Source organism: Sciurus carolinensis, chromosome 12 (genome assembly GCF_902686445.1).
Source record: "Sciurus carolinensis chromosome 12, mSciCar1.2, whole genome shotgun sequence".
NCBI lineage: Eukaryota > Metazoa > Chordata > Mammalia > Rodentia > Sciuridae > Sciurus > Sciurus carolinensis.
In genome coordinates this window covers 21687086-21704431 of record NC_062224.1, presented here as the reverse complement: position 1 = coordinate 21704431, position 17346 = coordinate 21687086, and the positions used below count along the sequence as shown (strand labels likewise).

Sequence of the window (17346 nt, the reverse complement as noted above, 5' to 3'; positions counted from 1 at the left end):
GTAGGCAAAGGTCACTGCACTCACGACTACTTTTGTAGGACAACCCAATGGCCAGTGTCCCAATGACCAGTGCCAATCAAGATGGCAGCCTTGGGCCTCACCAAATTGCATTCTGACTAAGAATGGGCAAACTTTCTTTGGGGATGGGCAAACTCTGATAAGACCTCTGTAGTCCTAGGACAACCCAGGGTTAATGTTACTTATTCTCAGATGGTGCAAGGTGAATTCAGATGTGCCTGTAGCAGGATATTTTGGTGAAAACTCATTGCTACTTAGGACTTGCTTTCAACATTCCTTTCTAAAACATAAGGACGAACTGTCACGATTTTTTATTGCTTTTGGGGGAGAAGGTAACTATATTTTTTATAAAGAATGAATAAATGTTCCATTTACTCAAGTTATTCTTTTTTCCTCTTCATATTTTCACTCTTTTTCTTTTTCTTTCTTTTTTTCTTTCTTTCTTTCTTTTCTTTTTTTTTTTTTTTTTTTTTTTTTTTTTTTTTCCCTCTCTCTCTCTCTCTCTCTCTCTCTTTCTCTCCTGGTCCACAGGCTTTGCAGTGCATGCTGATCTCTCTTCAGGCAGAACTTGACATTCAAAGGTACTTGATGAAAATTGAGTCATCTCAGCGAGTTAGTACTCTCCCTTTTCTTTTTCTGCATCAAGTTGCACCTCCTCCTGTGCCTTTTCACTCAGCCACCTGTGGCATTCTAATCTGTGTCAGTGACTAAACCAGCTTCCTGTGCTGTCCCCGGTTTACTCCAAACCCTGATTCAAATCTCTCCAAGCCAAGTGCTTGCAGCATTCTGACTCGTATGCTGTTATATGGCAGGAGTTGATATTGGAATGAACATTAATTGCATGCTTGCTTCAAAATATTTAATATGCTTTCCACAGATTGGTTTGTGGAATCAGTGGCACTGAAAGGGGTCTTTGCACAATCATGTGAAAAGTGATCTTCTGTAACGAGAGACACCAACCTTGCCTGCTATGGGGCCGAATATTCATGGAAATAAAACAGAAGTCTGCATTCTTCTCACAATCCCAGAGCAATATGACTCTTACAGCTCCACCACATTCAATATTGGGTCCAGATCATTTTACCGACATACATTTTAATAATGATGATGCGAATAAACACATTTCTCTAGAACTTACTATGTCTGGCGCTATTCTAAGTGCTTTATAAGTATTAACTTCTCACAGCAACTCTTGGGGGTAGTTATACTGTGATCCCCATTTTACAAATTAGGAAACTGATGCAGATGACTTGCCTAAAGCTACATAGCTAGTTAGTGACAGAATTGGAAGTTTGACCCCAGTAGTCAATTGTGAACAGTTTATTTACCCATAAACCTCATTGCTTTCTATAAACATAGCTGTCCACATCCCTTTTGTCCCCCAAACGTGGACAGTTTCTCCACTGTCCCCTGAACATGCATGTGTCAGAACCCTTGGTCTTTCCTGGGAGGCCAAACACACTGTCCTTTGGAAACGTCTAGCTGTCCAGCCTTTGTACGAAGGGAGCTCCTTCCCTCTTGGTCAGTCTTCAGTGACCACACTGACCTCTTCATCTTCCTTTTTTAAATAATCAGTTTCTTTGATTTTTTTCTTTTTTAGGATGACAAGCTCAAATTAGAAAGTTCCTTCTCAAAACAAATAAATATAAAAGCTAAATTTGGGCTAAACATACCAACAAGGATCATTGTCAAACCCTCCAGCAACCTGATTCTGAGAGGTGTTTATCCTTATTTTTTCCATGAGTTCTTAATTGTTTGCACATTTCTACACTCCATATGAAATAGACGCATCTTTATGATTTCCTTGCACATGAACCGTGCACTAAATGGAATGCAGAAGTGGGAAAAAATGCCCGGGAACACCTTCCCAACAACTTTACACATTGCCCTTTACTGCTTTTCCTACTCTCAGAATAGAGATTTGATATTATGATGTGGAATTTTTCCATCATAAATAGTACAGAGCCTGGGAGGGGGTCCCATATTGTGTGTGTGTGTGTGTGTGTGTGTGTGTGTGTGTGTGTGTGCACGTGCACGCGTGCTGGGGATTGAACTCAGGGTCCTGCACCAGCTAAGCACATACTCTACCGCTGAGCTGCCCCCTCAATCCCTTCCCATATTCTTTTTCTTTTTATGATTGAAATAAATAAGTCCTTAGTACTGACTTTTCTTTCCTCCTTTTTGAATTTATCAGCAAATAATTGGATGTCAGAGAATCTTCTCAAGTTTTCATTTGCATTTATAGACAAGTTACAGTAGTGATTTTCAGTGATGTATAGGATGAAGGGCAAGAGTGGAAACTGAAGGCATTTGTTCTCCCACTGAGTAAATGAGTAACTACTCTCAGGGCCTCTGTGGATGTCAATTCTCTGTGGTGAAATTGGGAGTAACCATTTACCAATCTCAGAAACCCAAAACAGGTGCAGTGGACACCTTATGGCATTAGTTGTATCCTTCTCGTCTCACGTGGGATCCCATAAGCCATGGGATACACCAGTGTGGCAGGAAACGGAGTGACCTAGAACTACCCTAATGAAAGTGACACTGGATAAAGGTAGCTAAATGTTTTGTGTCATTCATAGTTTACAAATTACTGTCCTGTGCATTTTATTCAAATTATCTTCATCTCAAGTCTATCAAATAGATATTCTGATTATCTTCTGTATTATTTACAGTGCTGGGGACCAAACCCAGGATTTTGCCCCAGCAAAGCAAGTGCTCCACTCTTGAGCTGTATCCCAGCCCCTCTGAATATTTTAGTAAAGTAATTGATGTTCAGATAAGTTTCACGTGGACCATGCCCCCAGTACATGGCATTATTGGAAACTGTGTTTCATACAGTAACATAAGATCAGTTAAGTCCTCTCATTCTTAATCTTGTCTTCTGTCCATGTCTCCAAACCCTGAGATATTTTACCATAACAGGAAGAAAAGAACTTTTTTTGGCCCAGAAAACTATTCAGAACTTTCGTAAGTTCTTTTATATATATATATGAAAATCATCCCCGTGAAATTGGGCAGGTGGTGTGCATGTGTGTGTGAGCATGTGTGTGTTGTGAGTTTAGGTAGTAGGACACTCTATTCTGGGGACGTATGGAGAGGTTCTGGCCACAGCACTTAAGACTCCCTGGACTTGGTCTCCCAGTAGCAGCCCCTCCAGGCCATCTCCGTGTGGCCTTCCCCGCCGGGGTGGAGAGGACATAGTCATCTCTCATGACGCTGTTCATGTCCTTGCTGAGATTGGGACCTTTGCTATTGGGTAAAGCCTCACTGGTTTCACAACAGTGCAGATAATCCAGGGTCTGGGCTTTTCCTCCCAGAAAGCAGGAAAGCCTAGGTTGCAGGAGTGGGATTGATAAGGGCTTTTGTTCGGAGGTCTTCTAAGGTGTGGGTTTAGCACCGTGTGTTATGCTGGTTGTATTGTATTTGAAATATCAAAGCCTGCAAGCTGGTCCATTTCCTTTCATCACTATAATAATAGCCATCCTCACACAGCCACCTTTTATCCCGAAGCCTTTTAAAGTGCATTCCTGACTCCGAATTCCAAAGGCATCTGCAGCCTGCTCAGATGTCATCCAATGAGAACTGTGGGAGCCAAAGCTTGTTCAACTTTTTGCTTGTTTATAATGTATACCTTGATTGTTTCAGAAAGAAACAAAGGAAGGGATATATTCATTGATTGCTTGACTCAAAGCAATATGCTATAAAGCGGCATCCCCACTAAGCTCAACACAACAAAAATCAAAGGCTAACCCTTGTAGGAGGAGGAAGCAGATTTACAAATATAGGTACTATGATTAGCTTGAACATTAAATTTAGCTTCAAGATTCCAGATATGTGCCATACTATACATAATTCTTATTATATGACAAATTAAGGCTTATTAACCCGTCAGGCAGCGAAACATTTTCATTGCCTTAAAATCTAAAGAACTACTGTTTGCTCATGTCTTCATGAAAGGGATTGGATCAACATCATAGGCAGAGTCAACAAGTAAGCACAGTATTCTTCATTTAGCCTTTTATTTTGTATCAGCAAAATAAAAGAGGAAAACACACCACTAAATAACAATTGCCTGAGCGAATGTCTGAAAGCGGTGGGGGAAGGGGTTTTGAGATCTAGATTAGTGAGATCCAGATGTGGAATTTGCTGATGATCGAACTTTCTAACTTGATGGAAGGATGCTAAATAGAGATGATGAGAGAGTGAGGATGTATCTTTAAATAGCCTTTATCTCAGGCTGGCTTTGGGGAGGAGTCAAAAATCAGCCAATTCCAGGAGTAATTTCAGAAGACAGCCTGTGTTACAGGTAGACCACCAGGTAGGCAGGTGTCAGGTTGACGTCTAATCCTGAAAGTCAGAAGGGCTACCGTGCATTCAGACCAGGTGAGGTGACTATGTCCTGTTCACAGTGAAACAGAATCAAGCAGCAACTCTACGCAGAACCAAACCTCTTACAGCTGCATACCTCAAAGGGGTTGAAAAGTAGAAACTATTCCAGACATCATAGAAAATGACTAAAATTCCAAATTTACCTGGAGTTAAATTTTAAAAGCCTTGAAATAAAGTTGCTGTAATGACATCAGCACTACAGATGTGAAAATCTGTTCTCTTTAAAAGGTGAAGGGCAATCTGCATGTCCAAAATTGATTTGCTGGCTTTGATTCTTCTTTCCTAACTGCATCTTTTTTGAAATTGGAAGTTCTGGGTTCCTGCCAAATTTGCATGGCATGAAAGTGAGACTGTTGCTTTCCTGCGTTGTCCCTATGCGTTTATGTCCTCATTTCAGGAATCCTCGTTAAGGACAAGACCTTTAATCTGGAATCCAATTGTACAGAATGCACAGAGAAGATGGGAAAAAGGGTACAAATACCTAAGGGTGACCGCAGACAGAAATCCTCTGGATCCTCTTTTGTTAAAGTCTTCCCTTCCCCTAATCTACTCTTTAAAAATACCTTGCTTTTTCTGTCATTCTCTGATATATGAAAGCAGTATATTCTCACTTTGGAGAAATAAAGGAAATATGTTACCCATAATACCACCATCAAAAGAAGACCAATGCTAATATTTGGGTGTATTGCTTCATTTTCTGAATTATATAGAAACATTCTTTTAAAACACCTTTAGTATGGCTGCATAGTATTCTAGGGTAGGAATACATTGTAATTTCTTAACCAGCCATGTAAGGTTTTTCTAGATTTATTTTATTAAAGATGTAATATGTAGAGATTTGCTCTCTGCCACTCAAGTGTAAAAATTACTATTTTTCTTAATTTTCCTAAATCAAACCATCTGTCTTGCCTTCAGCAGTTATTGAGAAATTTTCACTCTCATATTCAGGGGAAACAATGCTCTCTCATTTGGGGTCATAAAGAAATCCCGGGAAACCTGGCTAGTCAGTGAATCTGGGGAAGGGGTTTTGGGCCTCTCAGGATTCATGGTGAATGGCCTCCCATGCAGTCTGTCTGCAGACAGGTGCATGGGGATCTTTGCCATATCTTTTCCTTGGCTTGAGAACCTGGTTTCAGTTACTCTAAGCATGCCACACATCCACCGTCCCAGTCAAAGTTGTTCTTTGCACGGGAATCCAGGTCTTCCCAGTTTGAAGAACACCATCAGTATCACCACCACTAACAACAAAACCGCCCTCTTCCTCTGGGTCCTGGAAAGTCATTCATGCGTAGCATGAAGATACCATCCACCCCTCTTCGTGGGAAGACCTTAGCGCTCAAAGGCTTGGCGATTTTCCAAGGAGAGGGAGGTAGACGTTCCATAAATTTTTGTTTGTTTGTTTCTGAAAATTACGAGAACAAGATAAATTAATACTATCTCAAAAGATGAATCTAATGTACAAACTATACTCTAGGGGGGAGTATGTTATTGTGGTATTACTTTAAAAGATGAGGAACACCCTTTTCTGCACACAGAAGGGTCCCGCTTGGCACTGGGTCGTGGGTAGCTCACCACACAGATGCCTGTGCATGGCTCTCATCAGGCTATCGAAGGACAGTGAGTACCTGGCATCTCAGCGTTTGCATCTTTCTGATCTGGTCATGAAATAATGCATCCAGGAAGGAAACCGTGAACGCAATAGGTGTGGTTGTCCTTGGCTCAGCTGCTGAATCGTCTGATTTGACTCCAGACCAAACATGGTTGTTTTCACAGGTGAAAATCATGAATAATGTCTGGGTACTCTTCTGGTGGAAGAGGGAGGAAAGCATTGAAATATTAGTCTTGAAGAAACAAGGTATAAACTGAGTTTATCGAGGATAATGCATCAAAATATATCCCAGAAGAAAGGTTTCCCCGCTTGTCCAAGTTGGGGAAAGGAAATACTAATTTTCAGAACTCAATGTAAGGTAGGAAAATCTCAGTTATATACAGTTGGAAGGTGGCGTTAAAATGAGGGCTTGGGATTATAGATCAACCTGCTTATAAGACCCAGAAGTTCCTGGTTACTAATAAACCTGGCATGTGTCCCCAAACTGCCAACATGAAGGACCCAGAAATACACTAAATTTTGTATGGCTTTATTTCTTGCTCTTGATTAACAACAGGACTCTTTACTGCTTGGCCCCAAGGTTTTTTTTTTTTTTTAATAAAAATAAAAGCTGATTGATTTTCCTCTACCACCATTCTTCAGAGTCTTCAATGCCAGCCCCGCCCCCCAAAAGTTACAAGATTGTAACAAAACTACAGTTCTTTCTCCTAGATGTATCACATGTTCATATCCACCCATCATTATCTAGAACCATGGATGTTCTAGTTCATTTTCCAGATTAACCATCATCATAAGAATGGTGCTGGAGGATATACTGGCTCAGATTTTGATGGCCACAGAAGCTTTGGGAAGTAGGAAGGAGCCATACCGATGCCTGGGGTGGGTGTACGTAAGCACAGGAGACTGAATGGAAGCCCGGTGTGATGTTGGGGAGGACTTTGCCTATCTTCTCACCCCCAGTCCCAAACTCAGAGTCTTTGAAAGACCAGAAAAAAAGAGCAGACAATGGAAAGGAGGTGATTGCACTGTAGATTGTAGAAAGGACACTCTAAGTTAGGTAGAAGTGTAGACCTTCCATAGTGAGTTCATTAATTCTCCTTGAACTGCTAGGGTATTGTGGGGCAGGGGTGGTAGAGAAAAGCTAAAATCCATGGATGACCCATTGTTTGTTAACATAATACTGTTTTGCTTCCAGCAACAAGAAAGTTCTCTGGAATTGAAGTTGGAATTTTGATGAGGTTGAGTTGAAAGTTTCACAGGTGCAAGAAATGGGTCAAAGCACAGAGTGTCATGGTTAACCATGTCAGTTAATGAGGACTAGGAGTGAGTCATTCTGAATACATTTGCATGTGGGAAGCCTCATTATATTTCCGAATTCTCTGTGGCAAATTGGGCATTAATTAGGATGAAGTGAAACTTCGTTAAGGCAACTTTGGTTTTTCTTTTCAAAATAGAATGTACCCTGAAGGAAGGTGAATACCTTGGCTAACCAGAAACCCTACTGTTCCTGACAATGAACTTGTTACATAAAGCTGCATTTCTGATTCACTTTCTGGACCTCAGCATTTCATTTTAGAGTTTAAAGGATCTGAAAAATGTGAATGAAAAAATATCATCAATGACTCTAGCTCCAATTTTCCTTCCTCTTTGGCTGTGGTTTTCAAATCCAACAGCATTGCAAAAAAAAAAAAAAAAAAAAAAAAAAAAAAAAAAAAAAAAAAAAAAGAATAAATCTGATCCCCTAGTAAAGCATAATGCACACGGTGAACATTTCAGCAAATATTTGTTCATGGTGATAAAAATGCAAGCCTGGCAGTATTTTAAAAATTAATGCTGTGCAGAAAACTAGATCTTGCCATAGTCTTATTATGTATTTCTATAGAGCAGGTGCTATACAGTAAATAATTTGTAGGAAATCTCAGTCAACTGATTTTTTTTTTCTAGACGACATGATCTCTTTTTTTGTGTGTGATGTATATCTTAGAGTTATGCAATTTTAGTCCTGAAAGGGATCTTAAACATCAAGTAGTTCAAGCTCTTGCCTTATAGATGAGAGAGTTGTGAACCAGTGAGTTTAGACAATGACCAATTTTGGGTGGAAGCTGAACTAGAGCCAGCACCCCCAGATTCTTGGTTAAACACCATGCCCTTGAGTGTCAGCTGTGGGATCCTACACACCGGATCCCAGTTCCTTCATTTGGTAGAATTTCAGAACAATTTGGTTGGCATCACTATTTTCTCAGTGGTAACCAGTGAAGTTACAGTGAGATCACCATATTGATCACCTAGCAGAGTGCCCCAGGCACTCCATTATGTTAACTCCTTCCACTCCTCCCTCACCCCTCCATTAGGAGGAGAATGTTCCATAAATTGCAGATGAAGATGAGAGAAGAACTGCAGGAAGCTGTGACAACTTTGTTTTGGGGAAGGATAGGAAGTCCTCTTTGAAGAAGAGAAGACTAGAAGGGATGAGTGGGTCAGGTGACATCATTGTACAGACACCCTGTTCCTGATTGAGTTTGTATGTTTGGGGCCTCTGATGATCTGTAGAAATCTCTAGAAGGTTATGATGGAAACAGAGGGAGATTGGTATTGGGGGTTTCCTGGGGCAAGAAGGGAAATCCAGTCTTAGGGAGATTTGATTCCTGCTCAAGTGGCCTGGAGAACATTTCCATCATCCCCTGCTCCTTCCCCAGGTAGGGACAGTTCTTTATTCTGCATAAATAAATAACTACAGCACAGGCTGCACCTACTGTGCTGTAGACCGTGCTGTAGGCCGTGCAGGACTGAGAAAAAGTTTTAGCTGAGGCAAAATGAGACCAAATATAAAATTGCATGAGTATCTTGTCTTTGGGGGGCATTGAGATATTTTTTCCTTTCCTGTGATAATAATGATACCATAGATAGTAGGCTTTGTTTTGTTTTGTTTTGTTTTGTTTTGGGGCTAGGGATAGAACTCAGGGCCTCACACATGTGCAGCATGCACTCTACCACTGAGTGATACCACCAGCCACAAAGTTAGTTTTCATCACCTCTAACTTTGCGGAAATAAAAACAGCATTCCTATGTTATAACCTCTTATAATTTTATTTTTATAAGTTCTACTCCTTGAAATACAAACTAATGGGTTCTACTGCCCTAGAGAGTTGTTTTAGTCAACTTTTTCATTGCTGTCACCAAATGATCCAAAAAAGAACAGTTGGAGAGGAAAAGTTTATTTGGCTCATGTGTTCAGAAGTCTCAGTTCATAAATGGCCAACTCCATAGATGGGTCCAAGGTGGAAGAGACCCCTCAACACCCACAGTGACTTGCTCCTTAGCTCTTCTTGTCCAACCGTTATGGATATGTTATCTTGGGTCCCCCAAACCTTAAATACCTCATGAGCCCAAGAACCACATGTGGTTACTTGTCATCCACCCATGCCTAGCAGTGTGCTGGGTACAGAGCCCCTGTTCCAAAAGCTTTTCACCTTGTTATTTTTCCAGCATATCACATCACAGTGTATCTGATCCTGCTGTCAGCAATTTCCATTGTCTTCTCCCTGAACTAAATGATGTCTCAGCAGCGAGCTGGCATCAGAGGGGAGGGTACCATGTGTGAGGAGATTGCTAATATACAGGGATAGTTTTCAGTGAGAAAGTGAATGACATTAAAAAAAAAAAAAAAAAGAGGAGTTTGTACATAGAACTGAAGAGCTATGTATAGGCAGTTAGAAAAAAAATTAGCCCTGACATCTCTATTTTAATACTTACCTACCACCATGATGACTCTGAAGAAGAAATAGAGGTTTGATTTTTATTATCTTCTAGGATTATTGCTTTTACAAGGGTAAATGACAACTCATCAAATGTACGGAGTCTGCAGAGATGCCCAGCACAAGTGGTAAATGTGGCCTCGTTGCTTATTTCTTGGCTATCTTGCTAAACTAAGTGTGTATTTTTTAAGGTAGAAATGAGGACATCTTAGTCCAATATTCTGCTGAGCATAGTGACTAGGAAACTACTTCTATGACATACATTTTTGTAAATCTTGGTGAGCAAGTTAGTCATTGAGGGATGATTTTCCTAGTCAAATAATATTCTTAAAGGGTGCCAAAGTCAGATCCCCATCAGAGAAGCAGACTTTATGAAAAATAAATCTGGGAACAAACCACTTTGGAAATAAGCACAGAAAAATTAATCAGCAAGACAATTTGCATGTTAATGGATGTTCTTTCTGGCCATGATTTTGATGCGTAATCTCATTGGTTTGTAATTGACTGAGTTTTCTATGAGACACTCAGGCATCCCCGCAAAGCCACATCCTTTCAGGGATGCAAAAAGGGAAGAACTGATCTTATTCTTGTTTCCCTCTATGAGAAGGTCCAGAAAGGTGTGTAGCAAAGTGTGTGTGTGTCTAGGTAATATGGTAGTGCTGCTGCTAAGAGGGGTTTCCTTGTATATATATATCAAGAAAGAGAGGAAGAAATGGACTCTCCAATCCCCAAAGGTTCCCCTAGAGTATCTGGTATACCTGGGGCAATCCTCAAAGAATGCCAAAGTCAAAGCCTTGAAGTAGGACTTGCTCCATGATTTCCAGGTTCCCTTGTTCAAAAAACTCATTAAGAAGTTTAGGAATACCACAGCACACCATGAAACCAAGTGCAGACCCATTGGAGAGCAGGCTCTGCCTGACTTGACAAGTGTACTCCCAGGAAGCTGGCCCTGCCTTGAGAGTTAAGAGTCTTGGTACTTAAGGTCAAATGCATTGGCAGCCTTAGGAAGGATTAAAGGAAATTAAGAAATGCAACAAATAATAAAACCTGGCTCTTGGGAACTGCTGGTTTCCTATCACCAGCCCATCGGCAACTTCGGCATCTTAGAGCCAGTTCATCTAGCTGATTAATTTAAATCAGTTTGCTTCCCAGATAGTGCATGGAATCATGTAATAGAGTCAGGGATGGGCCATGGAAGAAGGGGAAACTGAGACAATGCATTCACCCAGCATAGGCCCCCAGTTTTTCTAGCTCACCTCCTCTGCACTTCTACCTGTGTACTCTCCAATCTCTACACAACAGCCAGAGTGATCTTCTAAAAAATTTATCTGATCCTTCCTACCTTATCCCTTTCCCTAAATACCTCAGTGGCCTTCCATTACCTGAAAGTCAAAGTGAGAATCCTCACCATGATTCCAAGACTGGGTGATCTGCTCTCTTGCCCACCAAACCTCCAGTGATCCCCACTTTCTCTGTCCTGGGACCTTTACACATGCTGTTGCCTGCAACCAGAGTGTCTACTGTCTCTTTGTCCCCACCCTCTGGGATCAAAGTTTACTTGCTTTTCTGTCTCTCCACCCATAAACACCCACCTCTGAGTTGCACACTCCATCTCACCTTTAATTTATCTTGAATGCATGTCCTCTTTCTGGATTACAAACACCATTGGGCAAAAGTTGTGTTTGTTTTACGCAGTATTCTGTCCCCAGTAACTCGCATAGTGCCTAGAACACAATAAGTGCTCAAAGGTGTTTGTTGAAAGACAAATTGATGCACCACCCAATTCATAGTTTATACTTGAATTATACATTACCTTGTGTTATTTGTTGTTCTTCACAAATGTCACCCAATTAGTTCAGAAAACTTTGACATCAGTCGACATGTTGTCTCTTTCTTCTGAATCTGTAGTTCACGTGCAAAGAATAGTATTGACTATAGATTATGGGTATGTTGTACATTCAGCCCCTGCCATTGCAGTAGAGATAACTAGGAGAGAAAGTCAACTGGGTGTTGAGTAAGTAGGCTTAAATCATTAATAGATACTTTTTCTTGATTAACAAGGTAAATAATAACCAAAGCTAGACATGATCTTACTTACGGGATTTCTGCCTCAAAATAAAAATTTTCAGCTGCTGTATAAATATCTCCCTTCACCATTTTAGTTTGCTGATTTTGGAAACAACCTTGATAAAAGACTCTGAAGGACAGGTTGTGTTTAGTCACTCTGGTCGAGTATTTCATCCATGTTGGGTATGAAATGTGCACAGTCCAAGCTGTTTCGATGACAACTGTGAAAATTTGTCTGGAAAAAGGAATTGATTTGCCGTCATTCTTTCCTGTGTCATGACTTGTCCTCAACTCCCTCTTTGAAATGGCATTTGCACGGTAGATGTCCAGTGGTAAAATGCTCTTAATAGAGTACTCAGGGATAATTTTTTTTTCAGTAAACTTCACAACTGATGCTTGCCCACTGGGCAAGAGTTCCCCAGCCAGTCCTTCTCATGAACTTTCCCCCTGGGCCATATTATTTTTTCGGATTGGTAGAGATGGCATTGAAAATATTTTCAGCATTATTAATAAAAGTCGATTTTACCACTTTCTTTAAAATATCTTTTGCAGACAAGGAGCCCCAAACTGTCTCACAGCCCTCAACCTCCTAGTTTGAGTGACCCAGTCGAGCATTTATCAGAGACGTCCGGTGATTCTTTGGAAGCCATGTCTGAAGGGGAAGCGCCAAGTCCTTTCTCCAGAGGCAGCCGAACTCGCGCAAGCCTTCCTGTGGTGAGGTCAACCAACCAGACGAAAGAAAGATCTCTGGGTAAGCTTCTGGAGGCAGGTTCTGATGCTCCTTTCTTATTGTATGTGTGTATATTTACACTTCCAGACACAAATCCATGCATTAAAATATCAGTTCAACTGTTATTTATAAAATCACTGATCCTGGGAAATTTCGTTGACTTAATATTGTGTTAGTCAGCTTTCCATCACTGTGACAAAATAACTGAGGTAATCAACTTATAAGGAGGAAAGACTTATTTTGTCTCGTGGTTTTAAAGATTTCAGTCCATGGTCAGTTGACTCCATTGCTTTTGGGCCTGTGATGCGGTAGTACATTATGGCAGGGATTGCATGGTAGAGCCACGCTGCTCACCTCGTGGTGGCCAGAAAGCAGAGAGTCCTAAAATCCCCTACCAGGGTATACCCCTTAATGATCTAACTTCCTTCCACAAGGTCCCACCACCTCCCAATAAGCATCACAGTCTGGCAACCAAGCCTTTAGCATATGGACTTTAGGAGACCTTTAAAATCCATATATCAAATATTGAAGATTTGCTGAGGCTGGGCACATTCAGAAGTGGCTGAAATTAGCAGCTTGAGCCATGAGGCTGGTAGTACTTGCCTGTGTTCCTGCAGAAAGCCTCGACTCATCTCCCCAACCTTCCTCTGCCAGTCCCAGGAGCCATGTGGTTGGGGTGCGGGTCCAGAGAGGCGGGTGTTAGCAGCCTCTACCACTTGCCCCGCAGTCTGGTAGAGGATATGAATGGCTGCAGGAAGAAGGGGGCCAATGCGGCCATCACCCCCAGGTCTGTAGTGAAAGCCACGAATAGGAAGCTGCTTTTCCTTTCAAAAAGTTTTCCCAAGAAGCAGAGATTCTACCTTTCTACCATTTCCACCTATGTTCGCTTCATAACTTCCTTTGTTTTTCATTGTTGGGATTGTTCCTTTTCCCCCCTTTAACCAAATGCACAAGTCATAGGATTTAAGCTTCTTTGCAGACCATGCTGCTCTGCTGGCGTTTCGTATGCTTCATCTGCTATCTGCAGGTTCCCACTTGGTACCTCTGTGTGCAGACAGATGAAGTCAGGGTCATCTTGGATAGGAAAGGGTCAATGTGAAAACATCTTCAGGGGCTGACCCTTGCAGAAGACAGCAGAATTCTGTCATGTAAAACCTAGCAAGTGTGTTGTTGGGAGAGAAAGGGGGAGACTGATACACAACGATGCCTTGATATTTGTTTCCTCAATTGCAGAGGACAACCAGAGAAAATTGGGTTTAGAATTGGTCTTTAATAATAGGTTTTAAAAAAATCTGTGCTGGGGAGATAGCTCAGTCAGTAGAGTGCTTGCCTTGCAAGCACAAGGCCCTGGGTTCGATCCCCAGCACCGCAAAAAAAAAAAATCTGTGATGTCATTATTATTATTATTATTATTTACTTTTACCTGGTCATTTTCATTAATTATTTTAATTCTACAAATTTATAGAGTATAGTATAATTTGATATGTGTATATGGTATGTAACGATCAAAGCAGAGTAGTTACTTTTCCATCTCAAAATTTTTTTTTTTTTTTGATAGCAGGGATTGAACCGAGAGGTGCTTAACCACTGAGCCACATCCCCAGCCCTTTATATATTTTTTTATTTTTGAGATAGAGTGTCACTAAGTTGCATAGGGCCTCACTAAGTTGCTGAGTCTGGTTTTGACCTTTCAATCCTCCTTCCTCAACCTCCAGAGTTGTTGGGATTATACGTGCACCACTGCACCCAGCTCCTTAAACAATTTTGAAAAACTTACTAATACATAATTGTACATGTTTATGAGGTATGGTGTGATGCTTCATCACATGTACGATATGTATTGATCAAATCAGGGCAATTAATTTTTCCATCTCTTTATCATTATGGTGTGTTCAGAGACTTTGAGTTCCCCACTTCTATTTATTTATAAGATATATCATTGGTTATCATAAAAACATTGGAACATTGTTTTCCTGTCTTGTGTAGGAGCCAGGCATGCTTATCTTTGTTGTTTCAATTTTACTCTATGTACTACTGATGCCAACATTCAATATGAATATTTAATATTAAATTTATATACTTGATCTTAAATTAATAATGCAAGGTCCTTTTTTGTCAAACGAAAGAGGAAGGCCACGGAAAATCTGCTTGTTTGTTTGTTTATTTGTTTAGTAGGGCCCAGTTATTTAAATGGCAGAAACAGGAAGTGCAGACCTCTAGTTACACATGAAGGTACAGGAACATGCAACACGAAGATGACATGGCTTTTCCACTGCCACCAGGCTATGGCTTTCCATCTGGATTGAAGAGCTTTGTGCTTTCTCAGACTTGGGGCAGGAGCCAGGCAGGGGGTGGAATTTCTCCTTTGTACTTTGCAGGAAATGAGTGAGGTTCAGGTCTCTGTGGAGATAGCCTCTGCTTTGCAAAATAAAATGAAGATAAAAAGAACTGCCAACCCCTCCCCCCATACCTGGGGAACCTTGAGTTGTTGGATAATAGATCCTTTGTTTCCAAGGCAGGAATTTCCCCTGGCAGCATCCACAGTTGGCAGTGCAGGTAGATACTTGCAGAGTTCAGGAACCAAGCCTCAGGGCGGAAAGCCAGCGGGAGCTGGGGGGGCAGCCCGGTGTTTTTGCACACCGGTGCAGTGGGTGGCTGTCCTTCTGCAAAGCGCTGTTTTACTCTGCACTCACCTTGCTGTGAAGTGCTGCTCAGCAGTCTGTCACAGTGGGTTGAAAAAACCGTGTTTGAGGTGTTTATTCTGCCATCTCCATGAACCGCTTTTTGACCTGTGATTTTTTTTCCTAATTTCTGGATAGAAACACAGGGAGAAGACAGGAGAGAATGAGAAATTTGCCAAAGTGAGGAAGGCTGTGGTTTCAGAAAATGAGGCAGGCACCTGGACCGCAAGGTTGTGGTTGCCCTTGTCCACCTCTTTTAGGCCAATGTGGAAACGTCCATCCAGACACACCTGGCCCTCCTGGTGTAATGTTTGACAGGGATGGGAAATAAAGGGGAAAATGGGAGTCACGAGGAGTCCAAATGCAATCTCCCTTCCAGGGGTCTTGCTCAGCCTCATCTTTGGGAAAATTCCCATGCACTTGGCCTTCTTTAGACATGCAGGCTCCTGGGAGGAGCAGCACTTTCTGGAGAGCCCAGCCAGAGTTACAGTATCCCCCAGCACGATGGTGACCCTGAAGCATAACTGCAACCCTAAGGGCCTCAGAGGCATTGGGTACTTAGAGCTGTGACTTTCTGGAAACCCACAGTTGTGCCATTTGGTAGCCCTGGCTGACTTAGAACTGTGCATTGGTATTTATCTTAATCCACAGAGTTTTAAGATCTCCTTCAAAGCCCTGTTTATCTAGCCAGGTGCAGTGGTGCATGCCTATAATCCCAGTGGTTAGGGAGGCTGAACTAGGAGGATTGAGAGTTCAAAGCCAGCCTCAGCAAAAGAGAGGCACCAAGCAACTCGGTGAGACCCTGTCTCTAAATAAAATACAAAACAGGACTGGAGATGTGGCTCAGAGGTGGAGTGCCCTGAGTTCAATCCCTGGTACAACCCCCCCCCCCCAAAAAAAAGCCCTGTGTATCTTTATTTATTGAAATTTTTGATGGTTTGTGCATCATATATATATATATTTTTTTAACCAGAGATTGAACCCAGAACAGGAGTGCTTAACCACTGAGTCACATCCCTGAACTTTTACTTATTTTTTTAAATTTTGAGACAAGGTCTCGCTAAGTTTCTTAGAGCCTCTCTAAGTTGCTGAGGCTGACTTTGAACTTCCAGTCCTCTTGCTTCAGCCTCCCAGATCACTGGGGTTACAGGTGTGCACTGCTTCACCTGGCATAGATTTTTTTTACAAGACTTTATTCTTTCAGAGCAGTTTTAGGTTAAGAGCAAAACAGAGAGGAAAGCACAGAGCATTCCCATACACCCCTGCCCCACACAAGTACAGCTTCCCTGGCTACCAGTGTGCCCCACAGAGTGGTTGCATTGGTGTCAGTTGATAAACCTACATCTACACGTCATTATCACCCAGAAACTGTAGTTTACCTTAGGGTCCACTCTTGGTTTTGTGCATTTTATGAGTGTGGACACATTACGCTGAAATGTTCATAGAGTATTTTTACGACCCTAAACATGCCCTCTCCTCCACCTATTTATCTGCTCTCTCCCCCTAATTCCTGGCAACCTCTGAGCTTTTTGTTGTCTTTATAGTTTTACCTTTTCCAGAATGTCATACAGTTGGAATCAGACTGTATGTAGACTGCAGATTGGTTTCTTCTACATAGTAATATGCACTTAAGTTTGCTCCATGTCTTTTCATGGCTCCATCATTTCTTTTTAGCACTGAATAATTTTCCACCATCTAGATGTGTCACAGTTTACCCATTCATCCACTGAGGGACATCTTGGTTGCTTCCAGCTTTTGGCAGTTATGAATAAAGCTGCTAAAAACATTCGCGTGGAGGTTTTTGTGTGGACCGAACTTTTTAACTTCTTCACATGAATTCCAAGGAGCGCTATTGCTGGATTATAGGGGAAGACGATGTTTAGTTTAGTTTCATTGTGGATTCTTGAGTTAATCTTGAGTTTTGAAAATAGCACAGTACGATAGATATTATTTATGGTGATCGCTGAGTTTTGGGAACCCTGTGAATTTTACACTGAAAGCTGCGTTCCATTGGCATCTTTCCAGTGCCTACCCAAATGTCACCCCAGGAATGTAAGATGCCACCACCACCAGTCTCTAGCCAGAGTCTAGAAT

General features: G+C 41.5%; 1 protein-coding gene across 10 annotated transcripts in view; it reads left to right on the top strand.

Annotated features, from left to right (window-relative positions):
* Kiaa1217 (KIAA1217 ortholog) overlaps window positions 1–17346 on the top strand; it is a 293338-nt gene that overhangs the window by 124230 nt on the left and 151762 nt on the right. For 7 of the 10 annotated variants that reach the window (XM_047520201.1, XM_047520203.1, XM_047520202.1 and 4 more), the window contains one exon: window positions 12394–12592. In XM_047520201.1, coding sequence (XP_047376157.1) covers window positions 12394–12592 — 199 coding nt within the window. Of the gene's footprint in view, window positions 1–549; window positions 631–12393; window positions 12593–17346 lie in introns of those variants that run through there. The other 3 variants (XM_047520194.1, XM_047520204.1, XM_047520198.1) reach the window with 2 other exon arrangements.